We start from the raw sequence: 25442 nt of genomic DNA on the forward strand, positions 1-25442 counted from the left end.
CTTAGTTAGAGGCTGGTAGATATGACATTGTGGGGATTACTGAGATGTGGCTGCAGGAGGATCGGGCCTGGGAACTTAATATTCAGGATTATACATCCTATAGAAAGGACAGGCAGGTGTGCAGAGGAGGGGGGTAGCTCTGCTGGTGAGGGATGGAATTCAGTCCCTTGCGAGGGAAGACATAGGGACCGATGAGGTAGAGTTACTGTGGATTGAGTTGAGCAATTGTAAAGGCAAGAAGACATTAATTGGTGTTATTTACAGACCCCCAAATAGTAGCCCGGATGTAGGGTGTAAATTGGCATGTATCAAAAGTAATGCCACTGTGGTGATGGGGGATTTCAATATGCAGGTAGACTGGGAAAATCAGGTTGGTTCAGGAGCCCAAGAAAGAGAATTTGTAGAGTGCCTCCGAGATGGATTCTTAGAGCAGCTTGGAATGGAGCCCACCAGAGAAAAGGCAATTCTGGATTTAGTGTTATCCAATGAACCAGATTTGATAAGAGAACTCGAGGTAAAGGAGGTAGTGATCATAATATGATTCATTTTAATCTGCAATTTGAGAGGGAGAAGGTTAAATCGGAAGTGGCAGTGATGCAATTGAACACAGGGGACTATGAAGGCATGAGAGGGGAGCTGGCCAAGGTAGACTGGGAAGGGATCCTAGCAAGAATGACGGTTGAACAGCAATGGCAGGAATTTCTGGGCATAATCCAGAAGACGCAGGATCATTTCATTCCAAAAATGAAGAAAGATTGTAAGGGGAGTAGTGGACTAAAACTAAAAGAAAAGATGTATAACACAGCAAAGAGTAGCTGGAAGCCAGAGGATTGGGAAACTTTCATAGGACAACAGAAGGAAACAAAACGGCAATACGGGCTGAAAAGATAAAGTACGAAGGGAAGCTGGCCAGGAATATAAAGAAAGACAGTAAAAGCTTCTTTAAATATGTTAAGGGGAAAAGAGTATCAAAGTCAAATGTGGGTCCCTTGAAGGCAGACACGGGTGAAATTATTATGGGCAACAAGGAAATGGCAGAAGAGTTGAATAGGTACTTCAGATCTGTCTTCACCAAGGAAGACACAAATAATCTCCTAGATGTACTGAAGGACAGAGGATCTAAGGGGGTCGAGGAACTGAAAGAATTTTTCATTAGGCGAGAAATAGTATTGGGTAGGCTAATGGGACTGAAGGATGATAGATCCCCTGGGCCTGATGGTCTGCATCCCAGGGTCCTCAGGGAGGTGGATCTAGAAATAGTGGACGCATTGGTGATCATTTTCCAATGTTCAATAGATTCAGGATCAGTTCCTGTGGATTGGAGGATAGCTCATGTTATCCCACTTTTCAAGAAAGGAGCGAGAGAGAAAACGGGGAATTACAGATCAGTTAGCCTGACTTCGGTGGTGGGAAAGATGCTGGAGTCAATTATTAAAGAGGTAATGATGGGGCATTTGAATAGCATTAAAAGGATTAGTCCAAGTCAACACGGATTTATGAAAGGGAAATCATGCTTGACTAATCTTCTGGAATTTTTTGAGGATGGGCTGGATGGTTTGGAGTCTGTAAAATGTGTGCAGGATAGTTTTTTGCAGCAATACATAGAGGTACCTACTAGAGAAGGGGCGGTGCTGGACCTCCTGTTAGGAAATGAGACGGGTCAGGTGGCGGAGGTATGCATTGGGGAGCACGGTTGAAAGGAATTAGTAAAAATTGGAAAGAGTCCTGGTTTTCAAGGGAAATTGGACACGGTTCGGAAAAAGAGAGATCTACAATAATTATAGGCAGCATGGAGTCAATGAGGTGCTTGAGGAGTATAAAGAATGTAAAAAGAATATTAAGAAAGAAATTAGAAAAGCTAAAAGATATGAGGTTGCTTTGGCAAGCAAGGTGAAAGTAAATCCAAAGGGTTTCTACAGCTATATTAATAGCAAAAGGATAACGAGGGGTAAAATTGGTCCATTAGAGAGACAGAGTGGACAGCTATCTGCAGAGCCAAAAGAGATGGGGGAGATATTGAACAATTTATTTTCTTCGGTATTCACCAAGGAGAAGGATATTGAATTATGTGAGGTAAGGGAAACAAGTAGAGTAGCTATGGAAACTATGAGATTCAAAGAAGAGGAAGTACTGACACTTTTGAAAAATATAAAAGTGGGTAAGTCTCCAAGTCCTGACAGGATATTCCCTAGGACAGTGGTTGTCAACCTTTTTTCAGTGATGTACCCCCTGTGAAATATTTTTTCAGCCAAGTACCCCCTAACCAGCGCAAAGCATTTTTGGTTGAAAAAAAAATAATTAAAACAGAGCACTGTGCCATCAGTGTCTGGTTTATTAAACTTTGGATCTGGTAAACACATACAAAATTCAAACATTTGAAAAAAACTATTTCGAACATTTTAAATGTTAATAATCCATGACTAAATTTATTGCAAATATTTCTCATCACTAAAATGTAGTGATTCAAACTAATGTAGTGAAAACAGTGACCATATAACCATTTAAAACTATAAAATGAACCATTTAAAACTCCATAAATGTGCAAAACACTGCTCATTTGTAGTGGTCTCTCTTGAACTATTTGGAAATAAAAAGATATAACTAATAAAAAGAAAGAAATAATTAACTTTATTATAAATAAAGATTTGTGCACATAAAAATAATTATCAACATAAAGTGTCCTCTTTTGGTATCATAGTAAAGATCTGTGCTCAAAAAGAAATCATTAACTTAATTTAAAAAAAAAGCAGTAATTGCTAAAAATAAAAAATAAAAATATTTATCATCTTAAAATATATTTTTAAGAATCAAAAAGAAGACTGACATCTTAACATTACAAACTGTCAACACTGAATATTGCATTGTTGCACTGAACTGAGTGTTTTTGCACTTAGTGAGACATTCTGTTTCTCTGCTTTGTTTTGATCACAGTCATTGCAGCGAAGGAGGCCTCACATAAATATGTGGAGGCAAAGGGTAGTAGCTGCTCCAAAGCTTTCTGTCCCAGGTCAGGGTGCTCCTGCTTCACACACACCCAAAACTGTGTAAGTGTGAACATGGCAAACTTCATCTGGAGGCCACGATCAGATGACACTTCCAAGAGTTTTTCCTGATAGGTGACAGGGAGCTTGCTTCGGTTTGCTTTGGACAAGAGAAATGGGTTTCTCACCCAATCCAGCTGTGCAGATTTCTCCTCCATGTCAGGAAAGTAGGAATGAAAATCCTGTATCAACTTGGTCAAATGTCCCACTATGACCAACTTGACTGGAGCTCTGTCCACATCCTCACTAGAGAGAAAATCATCCAGCTGAGGAAAGCAGGTGAAATCCTCCTGTGCACAGGCCCTTCTCCACAGCTCTGCTTTCTTCAGGAAGCCACCCACCTTGTCATACAGGTTTAAAATGCTGGTGTCCTTGCCCTGCAGAGACATATTCAGTTTGTTCAGTTTGCTGAATATATCTGCCAGGTAGCACAGCTTTGCAAGCCAGTCTGTGTCCTGGAACAAGGTGGCATGGGGAGATCTGTGCTCAATCAGAAAGGCGTGTACTTTGGATCTTAATTCCAACAGCCGGTTGAGTATTCTCCCTCGAGAGAGAGCCAGCGCACTTCTGTGTGCAGCAGCAGTTGTGTGTGTTCAGCTCCCATATTTTCGCAGAGGCGGCGAAACAGACGTGCATTAAGTGGCCTTGACTTAATGACGTTGATCACTTTGATGCTGCTGTTCAAAATGTCATGTAACACAGGGCTCATTTTCTTGGACGCCAATGCCTCCCTGTGTATCACACAGTGAGTCCACATCACGTCGGGGTTTTCTTTTTTAATGTGCGCTATTAGTCCTTTCGCGCTACCCGTCATTGATGCTGCTGCGTCTGTACAGATGCTGCTGCAGGATTTCCAGCGCAAATCGTTTTCACAGAAAGCAGCATTGACAACATCAAATATGTCCTCTCCTGTTGTTTTCCCCTTCAAACTTTTGCAGAATAGTATGTGCTCATAAATGTCGTCAGTATCAACGTACCTCAAAAAAGCAACAAGTTGTGCATTTCCACTGACATCTGTGGATTCATCCAACTGGAGTGAAAAGGAGTCGCTAAGTTTTCCCACAACTTGCTCGACAATGTCTGTTCCCATTGTATCTACTCTGCGGCAAACAGAGTCATTTGACAATGGTACAGTCTTTAATTTCTCCGCTGCGTTTTTGTCCAGCATAGTCTCAGCCAGCACTACAGCCGCTGGAAGGAGCAGGTCTTCAGCGATAGTGAATGGCTTCTTGGCTTTAGCTACGAGCAAAGACACTGCATAAGAGGCCTCCAGGGCTTTGGCTGATGTTGTGGAGTCCTTCCGCATCGTGTCTTGAGATGATCTGAATTCAGACAGTTTCCTCTTAAAAAGGTCAGGTGGATTATCAACGTGACATCCATGTTTTGTCTTAAGATGATGCTGCAGATGTGCTGGCTTCATGCTACTGTTAGCTAATTTCTCCCCACAGAAAAAACACAGTGCCTTGGGTGGGTTGCAACTTGTGGACGTAAATCCAATTAAAACATAATCTTCAAGATACAGCCGGAATTTTTCCGGCTCTGGTTTGGCCTTTGCCACTTGTCCCTCCGTGTTTTCAAAAGAATTGCTGCTACGCTTCAACCACGACTCCATCGTTTGAGTTGTGATTGACATGTGATGCCGGGTGGCATATGACAGGTTGGGTCGAACCATCCTGGAATGGGGGAGACTCTGGGTTTTTTAGGATAATGAAATTCGGTAGGTGGCGCGACTCGTCAGCAGCGGCCTCAGCAGCCCGTCCGCGTTTTTATTATTTTTTGTCTATGTTTCTATGTAGTTTTTGTTATTTTTTGTTGGGGTGTGTGTGTGGGGGGTGGGGGTGGGGTGGGGAGGGAGGGGTAACTTTTAAATCTCTCCCTGCACGGGAGACCCGACCTTTTCTTGTCGGGTCTCCGTTGTCGTTGGGGCTGCAACGAGGAGCGGCCTCCAACAGGAGAAGACCGGGGACTCTGGTGCCGACGACTCACCTCACCGTCGCGGAGCTGGCCGAGTCCAGAGCGGGTGGAGCGGTGGTGGAGCGCTGCTGCTGCTGTGGCCCAACCTCCGGAGATTCGGAGGCTGCAACTGCGGGTCTGGTGGACGGCGGCACCGGGAGCCCGCGGGTCCCTGGAGGGAGACCGCTTTTCAGGGCTCTCGCAACGCGACTTCTCCCACCCGAGTTGCGGGGTTGAAGAGCTCCTGGAGCGGGGCCTGACATCACCGCCCCGCGCGGCTTGGAATGGCCGCGGGACTCTGCGAGCGCACGCCGGGGGCTCCAACATCAAGACCCGGTGTGCGACCTCGCACCACCCGGCGTGGCTTTAATGGCCGTGGGACAATCGCCATCGCCAGCCGGGGGGCTTTGACTTTGACTCTGGGGGGGGGGGAGGGGGAGAGTGCAGTGGAGAGATAAGTTTTTTTTTGGCCTTCCATCACAGCAATGTGATGGATGTTTATGTAAATTATGTTGTGTCTTGGGTCTATTTGTTTGTAATGTATGGCTGCAGAAACGGCATTTCGTTCGGACCTCAAGGGGTCCAAATGACAATTAAATTGAATCTTGAATCTTGAATTGAATAGACTACTGAATATAAAATTCATTTTATGAACTTATACTTATATTTTCCTGAAATATTTATTAAATAATTATTTTTAAAGGATTTTTGCATGGATGCTACTTTTGAAATATATGTAGGCCTATATTTTAAAATCTCACGTACCCCCTGAAGTGCCTTCACGTACCCCCAGGGGTACGCGTACCCCCATTTGAGAACCACTGCCCTAGGACATTGAGGGAAGTTAGTGTAGAAATAGCAGGGGCTATGACAGAAATATTTCAAATGTCATTAGAAACGGGAATAGTGCCGGAGGATTGGAGTACTGCACATGTTGTTCCATTGTTTAAAAAGGGTTCTAAGAGTAAACCTAGCAATTATACACCTGTTAGTTTGACGTCAGTGGTGGGCAAATTAATGGAAAGGATACTTAGAAATAATATATATAAGCATCTGGATAAACAGGGTCTGATTAGGAACAGTCAACATGGATTTGTGCCTGGAAGGTCATGTTTGACTAATCTTCTTGAATTATTTGAAGAGGTTACTCAGGAAATTGATGAGGGTAAAGCAGTGGATGTTGTCTATATGGACTTCAGTAAGGCCTTTGACAAGGTTGCTCATGGAAGGTTGGTTAATTCAATTGTTGGGTATTAATGGTGGAGTAGCAAGATGGATTCAACAGTGGCTGAATGGGAGATGCCAGAGAGTAATGGTGGATGGTTGTTTGTCAGGTTGGAGGCCAGTGACTAGTGGGGTGCCACAGGGATCTGTGTTGGGTCCACTGTTGTTTGTCATGTACATCAATGATCTGGATGATGGTGTGGTAAATTGGATTAGTAAGAATGCAGATGATCAAAGGTTATTTTATTGGTCACATACACCTAGGTGTAGTGAAATGCTTCTTGCCAATGCAGCACATAAAGAAAGAATACAGACATAACAGTAATAAAGAAATTTAAACATAAAAACATCCCTCCACAATGGTTCCCATTATGAGGGAAGGCACGATGTCCAGTCCCCATCCCATGTCCACTCATAGTTAGGCCCATTGAGGCCTCCACAGTTGCCTCTACGGAGGCCCGATGTTCCAGGCCGTTCTCGCCGGGTGATGTTACGCCAGCGTCGGGAGAATCCTCTCAGCGGCATGGGACACCTGGAACGGCCGCTTCCCTTACCGTAGACCGCGGCTTCGGAAGCCAACAAGGCCGTGCCGGATGGAGCTCCACCACTGGCGATCTCGGCGAGAGATCCCAGACTCCCGGTGAAAAGTTCAGCGCCGCTGCCCGCAGCTGGCCGCTCCGCAGACCCGCAGCTCCACGATGTTTCAACGGCGGTTTTCAGCTCACTGGAGCTCCAGCGCGGCGACCCAGGCAAGGCATCGCCGGCTCCACTCCGCGATAGCGCTCCAGCGCTGTGCCGCCGCCAAAGCCGAGGTACTGGGCGGTCCCCTCAGGAAACGCCACTCCAGGCCCGCTGGTTGGCCACGAGGACGGGTCGAAATTGCAGCCCAGAGAAAAGCTACCTCTCCGACCAGGTAGGGCCCCTGAAAGGCCGTTTCGCCCTTCTCCCCCCCCCACCACATAAAAAAGACTAGAGCTCCAAAAACAAAACACTAAAAGTCACTAAAACTAAAAAAAGAGTGAAACGTGGGCCTTTTTTTCATCCATTTCCGTAACCGGACCCGACCCAGTGTAATCAACATAGCGGGGGAACACAGTTTGGGCGAGTCCAGAACCAAGATTCAAGATTCAAGATAGATTTAATTGTCACGTGTGCCTGATGGCACAGTGAAATGAATTTCCATACAATAAAAATCAGCAGGACACAACACACTATAGGGTTTGACATAAAACATCCCCACACAGCAGAATCAAAGTTCCCCACTGTGTGGGAAGGCACCAAAGTCAGTCTTCTTCCTCCACTATTCCCCGTGGTCAGGGCCTCCCCGTGCCCTCCGCAGTTGCCGCTACGGGCGGCCCGATGTCCCCGCCGGGGTGTTGTAAGTCCGACGTCGGGGCTGCGGGACGTCCTCAGCGATGTGGACACAGAGTCAGCCCCCTCCTACTGGAGTCTGCGGCTCCCAAAGTCCGCAGGCCACGCCGGGTGGAGACTGCTGCTGGAGACCCTCTGCAAGGTGTCCCAGGACTCCACGATGACGGTTAGCGCCGCCCGCGTTGGAAGCTCTCCGCACCAGAGCTCCACGATGTTGGAGCAGCGGCCCAACATTCCGGAGCTCCAACGGCGACCCAGGTAGGTATCGCCCGCTCCGCGGTGACTCCAGCGCTGCGCCACCGCGCTGTAGCAGCCCTGGTCCGGTTCCCGGTCCCCAGCAGGAAAGGCCGCTCCGATCCAGCTGGTAGGCCGCGAGGTGGGGGGCGAGGACACGACTCGGAGAAATAGTCACGTCCCCGCCAGGAAGAGACTGAGAAACGGTTTTCCCCCTTACCCTGCTCCCCTCCCCCACATAGAAAAGTTAACGTTTCCCCCAACACAAGACTTTGGACTAACTGAAAATAATAAAAAAAGACAGAAATAACAGAGGCTGCAGAGGCTGCTGCCAGTGCAGTGCCTCTAGCGCCAGGGGCCACAGTCTTAGAATAAAGGGGAGGTCATTTAAGACTGAGGTAATGAATTGCGGTGCTGGCTCGAAGATACTGGATAGACTCGGCTTGTACACGGTAGAATTTAGAAGATTGAGGGGGGATCTTATAGAAACTTTCAAAAATTTTAAGGGGTTGGACAGGCTAGATGCAGGAAGATTGTTCCAGATGTTGGGGAAGTCCAGGACAAGGGGACACAGTTTAAGGATAAGGGGGAAATGTTTTAGGACCGAGATGAGAAAAACATTTTTCACACAGAGAATGGTGAATCTCTGGAATTCTCTGCCACAGAAGGTAGTTGAGGCCAGTTCATTGGCTATATTTAAGAGGGAGTTAGATGTGGCCCTTGTGGCTAAGGGGATCAGGGGGTATGGAGGGAAGGCAGGTACGGGATACTGAGTTGGATGATCAGCCATGATCATATTGAATGGCGGTGCAGGCTCGAAGGGCCGAATGGCCTACTCCTGCACCTATTTTCTATGTTTCTACCCATGGATCTGCCCATCACCGTACTACGTCTTTTTCGTCGAGTGGACTATGTTGCTCACTATAGGATCTTTGGTCTGAAGAAGAGTTTCGGCCCGAAACGTCGACTATTTCCTTCACTCCATAGATGCTGCTGCGCCCGCTGAGTTTCTGCAGCACTTTTGTCCAAAGATTATAGAGGAGCTATAAACTCTGGTATAAGATCTTTGCTTTTGTCTACCTCAACAAGATGGCCGCCGACTGCCGACCAATCAGCGGCGCCGACCTCACCTGCCCTCACCAAGATGGCCGCCCGGCTGCCGACCAATCAGCGGCGCCGACCTCACCTGCCCTCACCAAGATGGCCGCCGTTCCGGGTCCCGGGCCCCGCCGAGTCTTGACCGCATCAAGATGGCGGCGGAGAAGCGGCAGTTGGTGGCGTCGGCGGACCTGAGGTAAATAATGTTATAAATCAGCAGCGGAGCGGGATAGGGTCAATATGGGGGAGAACTGAGGTAAATCACCACATAAACTACACGTGTGTGGGGAAAACTGGGGTCAAACTCGTTCTAAACCTCCCCCTCTTATTCACTGAGGTCAATAACGTTATAAATAAATAAATCAGCAGCGGAATAAACCCGGTAAATGTGGGGGAGACCTGAGGTCAATCTCCACATAAACTACACGTCTGGGGGAATAAAACTGGGGTCAATAATATAAACTCACCGTCTGGAGCAGCGTCCTGAGATAAAACACGTTATAAACATCACCCTCTCAAAATAAAACACAGAAAGGACTGACAAAATTAAAAATGATAAAAGCATTACTCCAAAATGTATTAAACTAAGGCCACAGGGATGACCTAAATGGCTAAATTATGCCAAAAAAATCTCATGTGCAATAGAAAATAAAAGTAAATGCATAGGTAGTTAAGTTTGCTACAAAAGTACATATTTAAAATGTATTAATAACGTCCTTTGGACAGAATTGCTTCTGCCAGATCCTCTTTCACTGAAGCCCTTAAATCTGATATAATTATTTTCAGTGCGGAGAACAGTCTCTCCATGCTGACATGCGTGGAGAGACTTTTTTAATAATTGACGGAGTCAATTATTAAAAAATAATGGTGAATTTGGATAGCAGAAAAGGATTGGTCCAAGTCAGCATGGATCTATGAAAGGGAAATCCTGCTTGACTAATCTTCTGGGATTAGTCTTCTGGGATTAGTCTGGGAATCTTCTGATTCCTGGGATGTCAGGATTTTCATATGAAGAAAGACTGGATAGACGCGGCTTGTACTCGCTAGAATTTAGAAGATTGAGGGGGGATCTTATAGAAACGTACAAAATTCTTAAGGGGTTGGACAGGCTAGATGCATGAAGATTGTTCCCGATGTTGGGGAAGTTCAGAACAAGGGTTCACAGTTTAAGGATAAGGGGGAAATCTTTTAGGACCGAGATGAGGAAAACATTTTTCACACTGAGATTGGTGAATCTGTGACTAGTTCAGTACCGCAAGGCTATTGACCGCAGCTGGGACCGCAGCTATTCACAATATACATCAATGTTTTGGATGAAAGGATTCCAAGTAACATTAGTAAATTTGCAGATATCACAAAGCTGGGTGGCAGTGTGAACTGTGAGGAGGATGCTATCAGAATGCAGGGCGACTTGGACAGGTTGGAGGACTGGGCAGATGCATGGCACATGCAGTTTAATGCGGATAAATGTGAGGTTATCCACTTTAGTAGCAAAACAGAAGGCTGATTACTATCTAAATGATGTCAAGTTGGTAAAAGGGGAAGTACAATGGGATCTGGTGGTCCTTGTACATCAGTCTATGAAAGTAAGCATGCAGGTTTCAGCAGGCAGTGAAGAAAGCGATGTTGGCCTATATAACAAGAGGAATCAAATATAGGAGCAAAGAGGTCCTCTGCAGTTGTACAGAGCCCTAGTGAGACCACACCTGGAGTATTGTGTGCAGTTTTGGTCCCCTAATTTGAGGAAGGACATTCTTGCCATTGAGGGAGTGCAGCGTGGGTTTACAAGGTTAATTCCCGGGATGGCGGGACTGTCATATGCTGAGAGAATGGAGCAGCTGGGCTTGTACACTCTGGAGTTTAGAAGGATGGAGAGGGATTCTCATTGAAACATGTAAGATTGTTAAGGGCTTGGACATGCTAGAGGCAGGAAACATGTTCCCGATGTTGGGGGAGACCAGAACCAGGGGCCACAGTTTTTCTCACAGAGAGCGGTGAGTCTGTGGAATTCTCTGCATCAGAGGGCGGTGGAGGCAGGTTCTCTGGATGCTTTCAAGAGAGAGCTAGATAGGGCTCGTAAAAATAGCGGTCAGGGGATATGGGGAGAAGGCAGGAACGGGTTACTGATTGGGGATGATTAGCCATGATCACATTGAATGGCGGTGCTGGCTCGAAGGGCCGAATGGCTGACTCTTGCACCTATTTTCTATAGTCTATAATAACCCGTGCCTGCCTTCTCCAGAGATGCTGCCTGAGTTACTCCAGCATTTTGTGTCCTTTTTTGTAAACCAGCATATGCAGTTCCTTGTTTTTAAACCATTCTGGTTAATCATCTCTGCACCTTCCCCATATCAGCCTCCATATCAGTCCTGTAATGGAGTGACCAGAACTGTATGCAATACTCCAAATGTTACCTGACCATAGAAACATAGAAACTAGGTGCAGGAGGAGGCCATTCGGCCCTTCGAGCCAGCACCGCCCTTCATTGTGATCATGGCTGATCGTCCCCTATCAATAACCCATGCCTGCCTTCTCCCCATATCCCTTGAATCCACTAGCCCCTGGCTCTCTCTTAAATCCATCCAGTGACTTGGCCTCCACTGCCCTCTGTGCAGGGAATTCCATAATCTCACAACTCTCTGGGTTGTGAAATTATTTTTTTTTCAGTCTTAAATGACCTCCTTTATTCTTAGACCTTGGCCCCTGGTTATGGACTCGCCCTACATTGGGAAAATGTTTCCTGCATCTAGCTAGTCAAGCCTTTTTATAATTTTAAATGTTTCTATAAGAGCCCTCCCCCTCATCCTTCTAAACTCCAGTGAATACAAGTCTAGTCTTTTCAATCTTTCCTCATATGATAGTCCCGCCATCCCAGCGATCAATTTCGTGAACCTACTCTGCACTGCCTCAACAGATGGATGTCCTTCCTCAAATTAGGAGAGCAAAACTGTTCGCAATACTCCAGATGTTGTCTTACCAGAGCCCTATACAACTGCAGAAGAACCTCTTTACTCCTATACTGAAATCTACTTGTTATGAAGGCCAACATTCCATTAGCTTTCTTCACTGCCTGCTGTATCTGCACGCCAACCTTCAGTGACCGGTGTACAAGGACACCCAGGTCTCGCTGCACCTCCCCCTTACCTAACCTAACCCCATTGAGATAATAATCTGCCCCCCTTGTTTTTGACGCCAAAGTGGATAACCTCACATTTATCTATATTATACTGCATCTGCCACGCATCTGCCCACTCACTCAACCTGCCCAGGTCACCCTGCAACCTCCTAACATCCTCTTCACAGTTCACACTGCCACCCAGCCTTGTGTCATCAGCAAACTTGCTAGTGTTGCTCCTAATTCCCTCTTCCAATTCATTAATATATATGGTAAACAGTTGTGGCCCCAACACCGAGCCTTGTGGCACTCCACTCGCCACTGCCTGCCATTCTGAAAAGGACACGTTCACTCCTACTCTTTGTTTCCTGTCTGCCAACCAATTTTTTATCCATGTCAACACCCTCCCCCCAATACCATGTGCTCTAATTTTAATCACCCGTCTCCCGTGCGGGACCTTATCAAAAGCTTTCTGAAAGTCTAGACACACTACATCCACTGGCACTCCTTCATCCATTTTTCTTTTCACATCCTCAAAAAATTCCAGAGGATTAGTCAAGCATGATTTCCCTTTCATAAATCCATGTTGACTTGGACTAATCCTTTTACTGCTATCCAAATGCCCCATTATTACCTCTTTAATAATTGACTCCAGCATCTTTCCAACCACCGAAGTCAGGCTAACTGGTCTGTAATTCCCCGTTTTCTCTCTCGTTCCTTTCTTGAAAAGTGGGATAACATTAGCTATCCTCCAATCCACAGGAACTGATCCTGAATCTATTGAACATTGGAAAATGATCACCAATGCGTCCACTATTTCTAGATCCACCTCCCTGAGGACCCTGGGATGCAGACCATCAGGCCCCGAGGATTTATCATCCTTCAGTCCCATTAGCCTACCCAATACTATTTCTCACCTAATGAAAAATTCTTTCAGTTCCTCGATCCCCTTAGATCCTCTGTCCTCCAGTACATCTGGGAGATTGTTTGTGTCTTCATTAGTGAAGACAGATCTGAAGTACCTGTTCAACTCTTCTGCCATTTCCTTGTTGCCCATAATTATTTCACCCTTGTCTGCCTTCAAGGGACCCACATTTGACTTTGCTACTCTTTTTTCCATAACATATCTAAAGAAGCTTTTACTGTCCTTCTTTATATTCCTGGCCAGCTTCCCTTCGTACTTCATCTTTACAGCCCGTATTGCCGTTTTGTTTCCTTCTGTTGTCCTATGAAAGTTCCCCAATCCTCGGGATTCCAGTTACTCTTTGCTGTGTTATACATCTTTTCTTTTGGTTTTATTCTATCCCTAACTTCTCGTGTCAGCCACGGTTGCCCCCTTAGAATCTTTCTTTCTTTTTAGTGAAATGGTCCTGCGTCTTCCGGATTATGCCCAGAAATTCCTGGCATTGCTGTTCCACCGTCATTCCTGCTAGTATCCCTTTCCAGTCTACCTTGGCCCGCTCCTCTCTCATGCCTTCATAGTCCCCTTTGTTCAACAGCATCACTGACACTTCTGATTTAACCTGCTCCTTCTCAAATATCACACTCGTGATGGGAGCCAGCGGTCCTGCAGGCGGGCGAGCAAATCACAGATAGTCCTCCAGGCCAGGCGGAGTGAGCTAAGCACTGGTGGTCCTCCAGGCCTGTCCTCCAGGTGGGGTGAGCTGAGCAGAGAGAGAGAGAGACAGGCAGAGAGACAGATAGAGAGAGAGAGAGAGAGACGCATAGAGAGAAAGAGAGAGAGGGAGAGGGAAAGAGAGAGATAGGCAGAGGGAGAGAGAAAGACAGGGAAAGAGAAAGATAGAGAGGGAGAGAGAGAATGACAGAGAGAGAAAGAGAGAGAGAGAGAGGGGGGAGTCAAGAGAGTTTTATTGACATGTGTCCCAATAGGACGATGAAATTCTTGCTTGCTGTAGCACAACAAAATATGTAAACATAACACAGAACAGGAGATAAAAGTTCAGTGTGTCTATGGACCATAGACCATATATACACAATAAATAAACAGATAAAGTGCAATAGTAATAATAGACTAATTGTTCAAAGCTTATTTGATGTCGTGTTTAATGTGGGGGAGTAGCTGTTCCTGAACCTGGATGTTCCAGATTTCAAGCTCCTGTACCTTCTTCCCGATGGCAATGGAGAGATGATTGTGTGGCCAGGATGTGGGTCTTTGATTCTGTTGGCAGCCTTTTTAAGGCAGCGACTGCGATAGATCCCTTCGACGGTGGGGAGGTCAGAGCCGATGATGGACTGGGCCGTGGTCACAACTTTCTGCATTCTTTTCCGTTCCTGAACGTTCAAGTTGCCGAACCAAGCCATGATCCAACCAGTCAATATGCTCGCTACTGTGCACCTGTCGAAGTTCGAGAGAGTCCTCCTTAACATACCGACTCTCCGTAATCTTCTCAGGAAGTAGAGGCGCTGATGTGCTTTCTTTATAATTGCATCTGTTTGCTGGGACCAGGAAATGTCTTTGGAAATATGCACGCCCAGGAATTTGAAGTTCTTAACCCTTTCCACCATCGTCCCGTTGATGTAAATGAAAGAGAGACAGAGAGAGAGGGGGGGGAGAGAGAGACAGTGAGGAGTGTGAGACAGTGGGGAGAGTGAGACAGAGTGGGGAGAGAGAGAGATAGAGAGAGAGAGTGGGGAGAGAGGCTGGATGTGGATAATGGGGTGAAGTGAGTAGCGAGGGATGCGGGGAGCAAAGGGAGGGAGGATGGTTTCAAGGGGGAGTGGATTTGGTGCTGAGGGGGATGAATGGGGGAGGGGAGGGAACTGGAGGGAGAGGGGTCAAGGGAGCCAATGAAGGGGGTAGGGAGCCAGGTGGGCGGTTCACATTGTTTGAGATGGGGAGGAGGGACCAAAGGGAGGTAAGGAGCAGGAGGCGGCAGGGGTAAGGGGCAGGGAGCAACAGGGAGGAGGTCACGTTGTTTGGGGATGGGGAGGGTGTTGCACTTTAGGTAGTCAAACCAGCGCAGGATTTTCGCTGTGAATGGCGAGGTGCTGGAGGAATGTGTGGAGCCGAGGGATTTAAGAATGCTATTACGAGTTGGGCCGAAGGGCCTCTTTCCAATAACACTCTATGAATCTATGACAAAGTGCTGGAGTAACTCAGCAGGTCAGGCAGCATCTGTGGAGAAGATAGACACAAAGTGCTGGAGTAATTTAACGGGACAGGCAGCATCTGTGGAGAAGACAGACACAAAATGCTGGTGTAACTCAGTGGGTCAGGCAGCATCTGTGGAGAGAAAGAATGGATGACATTATGGGTCGAGACCCTTCTTTGGTTTATTTTAGTTTACAGATGCAGCGTGGAAACAGATCTTCCGGCCCACGGAGTCCGCGCCGACAAGCGATCACCCCGTACACTAGCACTATCCTACGCACATTAGGGACAATTTAACAATTTTGCGGAGGCCGGTTAATCTAAAACCCTAAACGTCTTTGCAATGCTGGAGGAAACCGGAACACAAGGAGTAAAAACCCACGCAGTTCAAGGGGAGAACGTACAAACTCCGCACAGACAGCACCCGTTGTCAGGATCGAGCCAGGGTCTCTGGCGGCAACTTAGACCCGCAGAAGTAAGGTCTGAGCCGCACAGAATTATATAACGGTTTCCTCCGCCATAAACGCTCCAAATATGTGCTAGTAATGTCCTGTTTGTCAGCTTGTTGACCCTCTGTGTTCCCCTCCTGCAGGGTTTAGGAACAGATATTGTGGACGGAGAGACGGGGATGTGAGCGGCCATTGAGGGCGGCCAGGGTGCCGGTGAGCCCTCCCCCCCCCCATCTGCTCGGTGTGTGGCCTGAGCTAGGAGGGGCTGTGCTTCGGTGGAGGACCACATGACAGGGCACAACAAGGAGAAGCGTTATGAGTGCGACGTGTGTGGCAAGGCCTGCCAGGGCCCGAGCCATCTAGAGACCCACCGGCGGGTGCACACGGGAGAACGACCCTTTGGCTGCTCTGACTGCGGCGAGAGCTTCAAGAGGGCATATGACCTGAAAATGCACTGGCGGGTTCACACGGGCGAGAAGCCCTATGGTTGCTCCACCTGTGGCAAGAACTTTGCCCGGTTGTCGGGGCTGCAGGTGCACCAGCTGGTGCACAGCAGTGAGCGGCCCTTCACCTGCTCCGACTGTGGCAAAGGCTTCAAGTCGTCGCCGGACCTGCAGGTGCACAGGCGCATGCACACCGGGGAGCGGCCCTACATCTGCAGCGACTGCGGCAAGGGATTCACCCGCTCCAGCTACCTGCTGGAACACCAACGCATCCACACCGACGAGCGCCCCTACATCTGCGCCCAGTGCGGCAAGGGCTTCACCATCTCCACCAGGCTGCTGTCCCACCAGCGCACCCACACCGGCGCGCATCCCTACACCTGCGCCGAGTGCGGCAAGGGTTTCACCCACTCCACCAAGCTGCTGTCCCACCAGCAGGTGCACGCCGGCGACCGTCCCGTCCCCAGCTCGCGGCGGTTGCGGCAGCACCGGCGGACTCATGCCGGCGAGCAGCTTGTCCCACTGCTGCAAGTGTTTCAAGAGAGCACGGGGGCTGCAAGAGCACCCGCGGATACACACCAGAGAGAGACCCTTTGTGTGTGCTGAGTGTGGCAAGGCAGGGATTTGTACGGTCCTTGAAAATCCTGGAATTTGAAACACTGGTTTTCAAGGCCCTGAAAGTCCTTGGATTTATCAGAAAATTAAAATGCTCTTTTTAATGATAAAAGCTATTAATTCATGCAGAATTGTGGCATTTTTTCATCGTTTATAATGCATATTTTTAGTCGCGGTCGGGAAAGATTGTTAGATATATTTGCTAATGACGTTCCCTAAAGGAGGGTGGGGAGGAGAGTCACACCAGGCTGTCTGCATCATGAGGTTGTGGGCCCGGTGCTGAGGTGACGACTGGCCCGCTGGTGGCCGTGGAGAGTGGGTGTGTGGGTGAGTGTGTATGGGTGTGTCTGGGTGTGTGTGTGTGTGTGTGTGAGGGTGTGTTTGTGTGTGTGTGGAGGGGGGGGTGAGTGAGGATGAGTGTGTGGGTGAGGGAGTGTGTATGGGTGTGACTGGGTGTGTGTGTGTGAGGGTGTGTTTGTATCTGGGGGGGGGGGTGAGTGTGAGGATGTGTGGGTGAGGGAGTGTGTGAGGGGGTGACTGGGTGAGAGTGGGTGTGTGTGGGAGTGGGTGAGTATGTGGGATTGGATATGGGAGTGTGTGTATGTGTGAATGCGTGTGTGGGTATGTATGTATGTGTGGGAGTGTGTGTTTGTGGGTATCAATCAGATTTATTCATCACAAACATAATAAAGTGCAGTGAAATGAATTTGCCAGCAGCGGTATAATCAAAAAAGAACACACAATGCTCAATACACTTGAACACAAACATCCACCACAGCATCTTCAGTGTGGTGGAAGGCACAAAGTAAAGTCAGTCCTCCTCCATTGTGCCCCCGTGGTCGGGGCCATAAACCTCCGCAGTTGCCGCTGCGGGCGGCCAGATGTACAGACCCTCCCATCGGGACGGTAAGCCCCGAATCGGCGCTTCCCTACCGGAGACCGCAGCTTCAGAATGTTGTAGGTAGCAAGCCGGTGGTCGGAGCTTCTCCGGAGATCCCCGAGGAAGGATCCCGCTCTGGATGGGAATTCCACGCCGCGCCCGTGGCTAGAAGCTCCGCAGACCATGGGCAGACCACCGCTTCAGGTTGTAACAGTCCGCGGGCCAGCGATTGGAGCTGAAAAGCAAAGATCTTATAGCAGTGCAAGATGGGAAAACACGTAGTACGGTCATGGGCAGATTCATGGGTGATTATAGGACCCATTTTAGCAACCAGCCTCCACCATCTTGTTCCTCCATCTTGCTTCCAGTCAAAGATCGGATCTTTGCATCAGCCTCCGCTCCCGTATCTTTGCAAGTCTTTGACTTGGGCAGGGAGAGGGAGCCTGCACCGCCATTCAATATAATCATGGCTGATCATCCAACTCAGTATCCCGTACCTGCCTTCTCTCCATACCCTCTGATCCCCTTGGCCACAAGGGCCACATCTAACTCCCTCTTAAATATAGCCAATGAACTGGCCTCAACTACCCTCTGTGGCAGAGAGTTCCAGAGATTCACCACTCTCTGTGTGAAAAAAGTCCTCATCTCGGTTTTAAAGGATTTCTCCCTTATCCTTAAGCTGTGACCCCTTGTCCTGGACTTCCCCAACATCGGGAACAATCTTCCTGCATCTAGCCTGTCCAACCCCTTAAGAATTTTGTAAGTTTCTATAAGATCCCCTCTCAATCTCCTAAATTCTAGAGAGTATAAACCAAGTCTATCCAGTCTTTCTTCATAAGATAGTCCTGACATCCCAGGAATCAGTCTGGTGAACCTTCTCTGCACTCCCTCTATGGCAATAATGTCCTTCCTCAGATTTGGAGACCAAAACTGCACGCAATACTCCAGGCGTGGTCTCACCAAGACCCTGTACAACTGCAGTAGAACCTTCCTGCTCCTATACTCAAATCCTCTTGCTATGAAAGCCAACATACCATTCGCTTTCTTTACTGCCTGCTGCACCTGCATGCCTACCTTCAATGACTGGTGTACCATGACACCCAGGTCTCGCTGGCATCTCCCCCTTTCCCAATCGGCCACCATTTAGATAATAGTCTGCTTTCCCGTTTTTGCCACCAAAATGGATAACCTCACATTTATTCACATTATACTGCATCTGCCAAACATTTCCCCACTCACCCAGCCTATCAAAGTCACCTTGCAGTCTCCTAGCATCCTCCTCACAGCTAACACTGCCCCCCAGCTTAGTGTCATCCGCAAACTTGGAGATATTGCCTTCAATTCCCTCATCCAGATCATTAATATATATTGTGAATAGCTGGGGTCCCAGTACTGAGCCTTGGGGTACCCCACTAGTCACTGCCTGCCATTGTGAAAAGGACCCGTTTACTCCTCAGATTCAGATTCAGATTCAATTTTAATTGTCATTGTCAGTGTACAGTACAGAGACAACGAAATGCATTTAGCATCTCCCTTGAAGAGCGACATAGCAAACGATTTGAATAAAAAAAAAATAATAAGTGTCCGGGGGGGGGGGGGGGGGGGGGGTGATTGGCAGTCACCGAGGTACGTTGTTTAGTAGAGTGACAGCCGCCGGAAAGAAGCTGTTCCTCGACCTGCTGGTTCGGCAACAGAGAGACCTGTAGCGCCTCCCGGATGGTAGGAGGGTAAACAGTCCATGGTTGGGGTGAGAGCAGTCCTTGGCGATGCTGAGCGCCCTCCGCAGACAGCGCTTGCTTTGGACAGACTCAATGGAGGGGAGCGTGGAACCGGTGATGCGTTGGGCAATTTTCACCACTCACTGCAATGCCTTCCGGTCGGAAACAGAGCAGTTGCCATACCATACTGTGATGCAGTTGGTAAGGATGCTCTCGATGGTGCAGCAGTAGAAGTTCACCAGGATCTGAGGAGACAGATGGACCTTCTTCAGTCTCCTCAGGAAGAAGAGACGCTGATGAGCCTTCTTGATCAGAGTAGAGGTATTGTGGGTCCAAGAGAGGTCATCGGAGATGTTGACTCCCAGGAACCTGAAGCTAGAAACACGTTCCACCTCCGTCCCGTTAATGTGGATGGGGGTGTGCGTGCCGCCTCTGGACTTCCTGAAGTCTACAATGAGCTCCTTGGAGTTAAGGGCCAGGTTGTTGTCAGCGCACCATGCTGCTAAGTGCTGGACCTCCTCCCTGTAGGCCAGCTCATCGTTGTTGCTGATGAGGCCAATCACCGTTGTATCATCTGCATACTTGATGATGGTGTTAGTACCATGTACAGGTGTGCAGTCATAGGTGAAGAGGGAGTAGAGGAGGGGGCTCAGCACACAGCCCTGAGGAACGCCGGTGTTCAGGGTGAGGGTTGAAGAGGTGTGCTTGTTGTTGTGCTGGGGTCTGTTGGTTAGAAAGTCCAGTATCCAGTTGCAGAGGGAGGGGTCGATGCCCAGGTTACCGAGTTTGGTGATCAGTTTTGATGGAATAATGGTGTTGAATGCTGAGCTGTAATCGATGAACAGCATTCTTACATAAGTGTCGCTGTTGTCAAGGTGGGAGAGGGCGGAGTGAAGTGCCATTGAGATGGCATCCTCTGTACTCCTGTTCTTGCGGTAGGCAAACTGATAGGGATCCAGTGTGGGGGGTAGGCAGCTTTTGAGGTGTGCCAGGACCAGCCTCTCGAAGCACTTGGTGATGATGGGGGTAAGTGCAACTGGGCGGAAGTCGTTGAGGCTTGCCGCAGTGGAGTGTTTTGGCACTGGCACGATTGAGGTGGCTTTAAGGCAAGTGGGGACAACTGCTTGGGCAAGTGACAGGTTGAAGATGTCAGTCCAGACGTCTGTCAGCTGCGCAGCACAGGCACTGAGCACGCGCCCGGGGATGCCGTCAGGGCCAGCAGCCTTACGTGCATTAGTCCTACTCAGTGCCACGTACACGTCGTAGGGGGTGAGTGTGAGGGGTTGGTGATCGGCAGGTAGCACAGCCTTGATGGCTGTCTCTAGATTGTCCCTGTCGAAGCGGCCATAGAAGCGATTAAGCTCCTCAAGGAAGGAGGCGTCGCTGGAGTCTCCTACTCTTTGCTTCCTGTTTGCCAGCCAGTTCTCTATCCACATCATTACTGAACCCCCAATGCCGTGTGCTCCTCTCCGTGGAGGAGGCGACCGAAAGCGGTTTCCCCTTAGTCCCCTCACCAACCCCACACAAGACACCCCAAGAGACATTAAAACGCACATTTGGACAATAAAAAAAACAAAAGTAGAAATGAAGAACACGCTGCTGGCAGGGCAGCCGTCTCGCAGCTCCCCCACCAACCGGCCACTGGGAGTGGGTAGGTGTGAGTGTGTGGAAGAGTGGGCATGAGTTGGTGAGTGTGTGTGGGAGTAGTGTGTGTATGAGTGTGTGTGAGTGTGTTTGGGTATGTGAGTGTGCAGCAGTGTGGGAGTGGGTGGGTGTGTGTGAGTGTTTGGCAGTGTGGGTATGTTAGTGCAACCGTGCAATATTTGTCATATTCAATTAAATTAGATTAGATATAATTTAGATATAATTTATTGCCACACAACCAGGGTCGGTGGAAATTTGGGTTGTCAGCAGCAGTACAATAATAAAGAACACACAACCACAATAAAACTGTAACACAAACATCCACCACAGCATTCATCACTGTGGTGGAAGGCACAAAATTTGGCCAGTCCTCCTCCATTTCCCCCCCGTGGACAGGATATATATGTTTTGTTGTACTAGTTATGCACTGGGATGTAGTCAATAGACAATCGGTGCAGGAGAAGGTCATTCGAGCCAGTACCGGCATTCAACGTTATCATGGCTGATGTAGTGATAGACTATAATCTTGTTTGACCCTCTAGGGAGACTAGCTTGCCCCCCTTCCCCCCCCCCCCCCCCCCCCCCCACATGCAAGACCTGAAGTCAAGTCCCTGTTTGACACTCCGGGCACCTACAGAATGAGCACTGCAACACTGGGGAGTGCGGGAACTTACACGTCAGTTTGCCCCAGGCTTTCAATGTTTCTCCGTTTTAAATCCAAAGCAGTTCCTTTTTTGTTTTTTATTTTTTTTTTTTCTTTTTTTTTCCCTTTAATGTGGGGTTTGCCCCTATAAACCTCCTGATTTCCGGTATCAAGTTCAAGTTGGGGGTTTCAATGAAATGTTTAAATCACAAAAGCAGTTTCATCCTTTAATGTGGTTGCATAAAACCTCCTGATTTCCGGGTGTGTTTGTGGGGTGAGGGCAGTGTGGGCACGGCGGGCGTTGTGGTGATGGTGTGTGGGCGGGGGGTGGGGCATTGTGTGGTGTGTGGGCGGGGGGGGGGAGGGGGTGGGGCATTGTGGTGTGTGGGCGGGGGGGTGGGGCATTGTGGTGTGTGTGGGGGGGGGGGGAGGGGGTGGGGCATTTGTGGTGTGTGGGCGGGGGGGGGGGGTGTGTGGGCGGGAGGTTGTGGGTGGAGGGGCGTGTATGGGGGAAGGGTGAGTGTGGGTGGGAAGTGGTTGTGGGGGAAGGGGTGTGAGAGAGGAGTGTATGGGAGGGGGGTATGTGTGGGCAGAGGGCTTGAGTGTGGGAGGGGTGTGTGGGCAGGGGGGTTGTGAGGGAGAGTGGTGTGTGGGAGAGGGCTGCAGGTCTCTGGCCCCTGGGTCTCTGTGTCTGTGTCTCCCCCTGTGTCTGTGTCTCCCCCTGTGTCTGTGTCTCCCCCCCTGTGTCTGTGTCTCCCCCTGTGTCTGTGTCTCCCCCTGTGTCTGTGTCTCCCCCTGTGTCTGTGTCTCCCCCTGTGTCTCCCCCTGTCTGTGTCTCCCCCTGTGTCTGTGTCTCTGTCTCCCCTGTGTCTGTGTCTCTGTCTCCCCCTGTGTCTGTGTCTCTGTCCCCCTGTGTCTGTGTCTCCCCCTGTGTCTGTGTCTCCCCCTGTGTCTCCCCCTGTCTCCCCCTGTGTCTGTGTCTCCCCCGTCTCTGTGTCTCCCCCTGTGTCTGTGTCTCTGTCTCCCCCTGTGTCTGTGTCTCCCCCTGTGTCTGTGTCTCCCCCTGTGTCTGTGTCTCCCCCTGTGTCTGTGTCTCCCCCTGTGTCTGTGTCTCCCCCGTGTCTGTGTCTCCCCCTGTGTCTGTGTCTCTGTCTCCCCCTGTGTCTGTGTCTCCCCCTGTGTCTGTGTCTCCCCCTGTGTCTGTGTCTCCCCCTGTGTCTGTGTTCTCCTGTGTCTCCCCTTGTGTCTGTGTCTCCCCCTGTGTCTGTGTCTCCCCCTGTGTCTGTTTCTCCCCCTGTGTCTCCCCCTGTGTCTGTGTCTCCCCCTGTGTCTGTGTCTCCCCCTGTGTCTGTTCTCCCCCCCTGTGTCTCTGTCTCCCCCTGTGTGTGTGTCTCCCCCTCCCCCTGTGTCTCCCCCTGTGTCTGTGTCTCCCCCTGTGTCTGTGTCTCCCCTGTACTGATCACCCTCTCTCCCCAGCGGTGGATCGTGGTGAGCTGCGTCTGTCGGGGGGCCAGCAGCCGACAGAGGGCCGAGTGGAGGTTTACTATGACGGGGAGTGGGGCACGGTGTGTGACGATGGCTGGGACCTGACCAACGCCAACGTGGTTTGCCGCAGCCTGGGCTTCCTCAACGCCACAGAGGCCACCATCGGAGGCGTGTTCGGGGCAGGTGGGAGCGCCGCACATCACCCACACGCTGCACACACACAACATGGGCCAGCACAGCATGGGAACAGGCTCTTCGGCCCACAAGGTCTGCGCTGGACATGACAGGAAGCGACTGCAGATGATGGTCAAGGGCGGCACGGTGGCGCAGCGGTAGAATTGCTGGGAACTGAACAAGGGTCCCGACCTGAAATGTCACCTATCCATGTTCTCCACAGATGCTGTCTGACCCGCTGAGTTACTCCAGCACTCTGGGAAACGTCACCTATCCATGTTCTCCACAGATGCTGTCTGACCCGCTGAGTTACTCCAGCACTCTGTGAAACGTCACCTATCCATGTTCTCCGCAGATGCTGCCTGACCCGCTGAGTTACTCCAGCACTCTGTGAAACGAGCTACACCTCTGGACTACAGGCCTGTGACCAGTGATGTGCCTCAGGATGCGGTGCTGGGCCTATTGCTGTTCATCATCTATCTCAATGATTTGGATGAGAACGTACAAGGCAAGATTAGCCGATGACACTAAACGTGGGTTGTATTGTAGATGGTGAAGATGGTTGTCAAAAATAACAGCAGGATCTTGATCTGTTGGGTAAGTGGACTGAGGAATAGCGAATGGAGTTTCATGCAGATTAGTGTGAGGAGTTGTATTTTGGGAAGCCAAACCAGGGCAGGACCTACACAGTGAATGTCAGGGCCCCGGGGAGTGTTGTAGAGCAGAGGGATCGCGGGCAACTACAACCAGTAAAGCAGAAGAACAGGCCTTTTGGCCCAGTATATCCGTGCTAGCCATGATGCCTAAACTACATCTGTTGCATGTGGTCTATATCTCTCCATCCCGTGCCTGCTCAAGGATTTGAGTATAGGAGCAGGAAGGTTCTACTGCAGTTGTACAGGGTCTTGGTGAGACCACACCTGGAGTATTGCATACAGTTTTGGTCTCCTAATCTGAGGAAGGACATTCTTGCCATAGAGAGAGTACAGAGAAGGTTCACCAGACCGATTCCTGGGATGTCAGGACTTTCATATGAAGAAAGACTGGATAGACTCGGCTTGTACTCGCTAGAATTTAGAAGATTGAGGGAGGATCTTATAGAAACTTACAAATTTCTTAAGGGGTTGGACAGGCTAGATGCAGGAAGATTGTTCCAGATGTTGGGAAATTCCAAAACAAGGGGTCATAGTTTAAGGATAAAGGGGAAATCTTTTAAGAAGGAGATGAGAAAAACATTTTTTTACACAGAGAGTGGTGAATCTCTGGAAATCTCTGCCACATAATGTAGTTGAGGCCAGTTCATTTAAGGGGGAGTTAGATGTGGCCCTTGTGGCTAAAGGGATCAGGGGGTATGGAGAGAAGGCAGGTACAGGTTACTGAGTTGGATAATTAGCCATGATGATATTGAATGGCGGTGCAGGCTCGAATGGCCGAATGACCTACTCCTGCACCTATTTTCTATGTTTTTATGTTTCTATGTTTCACCACATGTCTTGCATCAGCCTCCACCACTATTCCAGGCAGCCACCACCCTCTGTGTACATCCCCTCCCATATTAAAGCTATGTCTTGTACGTGAGACTATATGGGTGGGAGTGTGAACCAAAGGGGCGAGCACTCTGTTGATGTTGTACAAGAGGTCCACATGTCAGTGGAGATGGAGGGTCTGTAGAATTCATTGCAGTAGCTGCTTCCAAGTGGAGCCCAACCTCGGGTGACTATTTGCGTGTTAACACAGAGGCAGATCTACAATCACATATTACAAAGTTCCACACTCTTAAATCTCTGGTCTCCTACAGCAATATTGCTTATTCCCTTGTCATGTATCTGTAAACTGCGAATGGTTCAACTGTAATTGGTTGATTATACTCACCCTATGGTCCTTCTCTCTTCTTCTGTCTTATATCTAAGATTTGAGCTAGATCAATTAGCTTTTGAAAAATATTCTCAAGGGCAGTTTTACTGCCTCTTCCCTTGCAGTATTGTCTGCTATTACATTTGCCAATGCCTCATGTGTCGGGTGGCCTAGGGCTGTTAGAAATCCAGTATGTTCAGTCGGAGTAAGTATCTGCTGGTCACTGCCCATAAATCTGACTAGTCTGCACGATATACACGCATTGTGGTTCTCAACTGATCCACAAAGGAAGCTGGTGACTTTCTACGATCAGGTGTCTGGTTCAAAATTGCCATCACCTCATTGGGCTTACCATGGGGTATAGACTTGTATTGTGCGGGGATTGTTTG

General features: G+C 49.0%; 1 protein-coding gene across 1 annotated transcript; it reads right to left on the reverse strand.

Moving 5' to 3' along the window:
- Positions 1–2890: 2890 nt before the first annotated feature.
- On the reverse strand, positions 2891–4653 carry LOC129694374 (zinc finger MYM-type protein 6-like). Its single transcript, XM_055631074.1, has 2 exons — positions 3607–4653; positions 2891–3496 (listed from the first exon to the last, which is right to left on the reverse strand). Exons 1-2 carry the CDS (start codon positions 4651–4653, stop codon positions 2891–2893), a joined length of 1653 nt encoding a protein of 550 aa, XP_055487049.1.
- Between the last annotated feature and the right edge of the window lie 20789 nt (positions 4654–25442).

The sequence above is a fragment of the Leucoraja erinacea genome, unplaced genomic scaffold (genome assembly GCF_028641065.1).
Source record: "Leucoraja erinacea ecotype New England unplaced genomic scaffold, Leri_hhj_1 Leri_641S, whole genome shotgun sequence".
NCBI lineage: Eukaryota > Metazoa > Chordata > Chondrichthyes > Rajiformes > Rajidae > Leucoraja > Leucoraja erinaceus.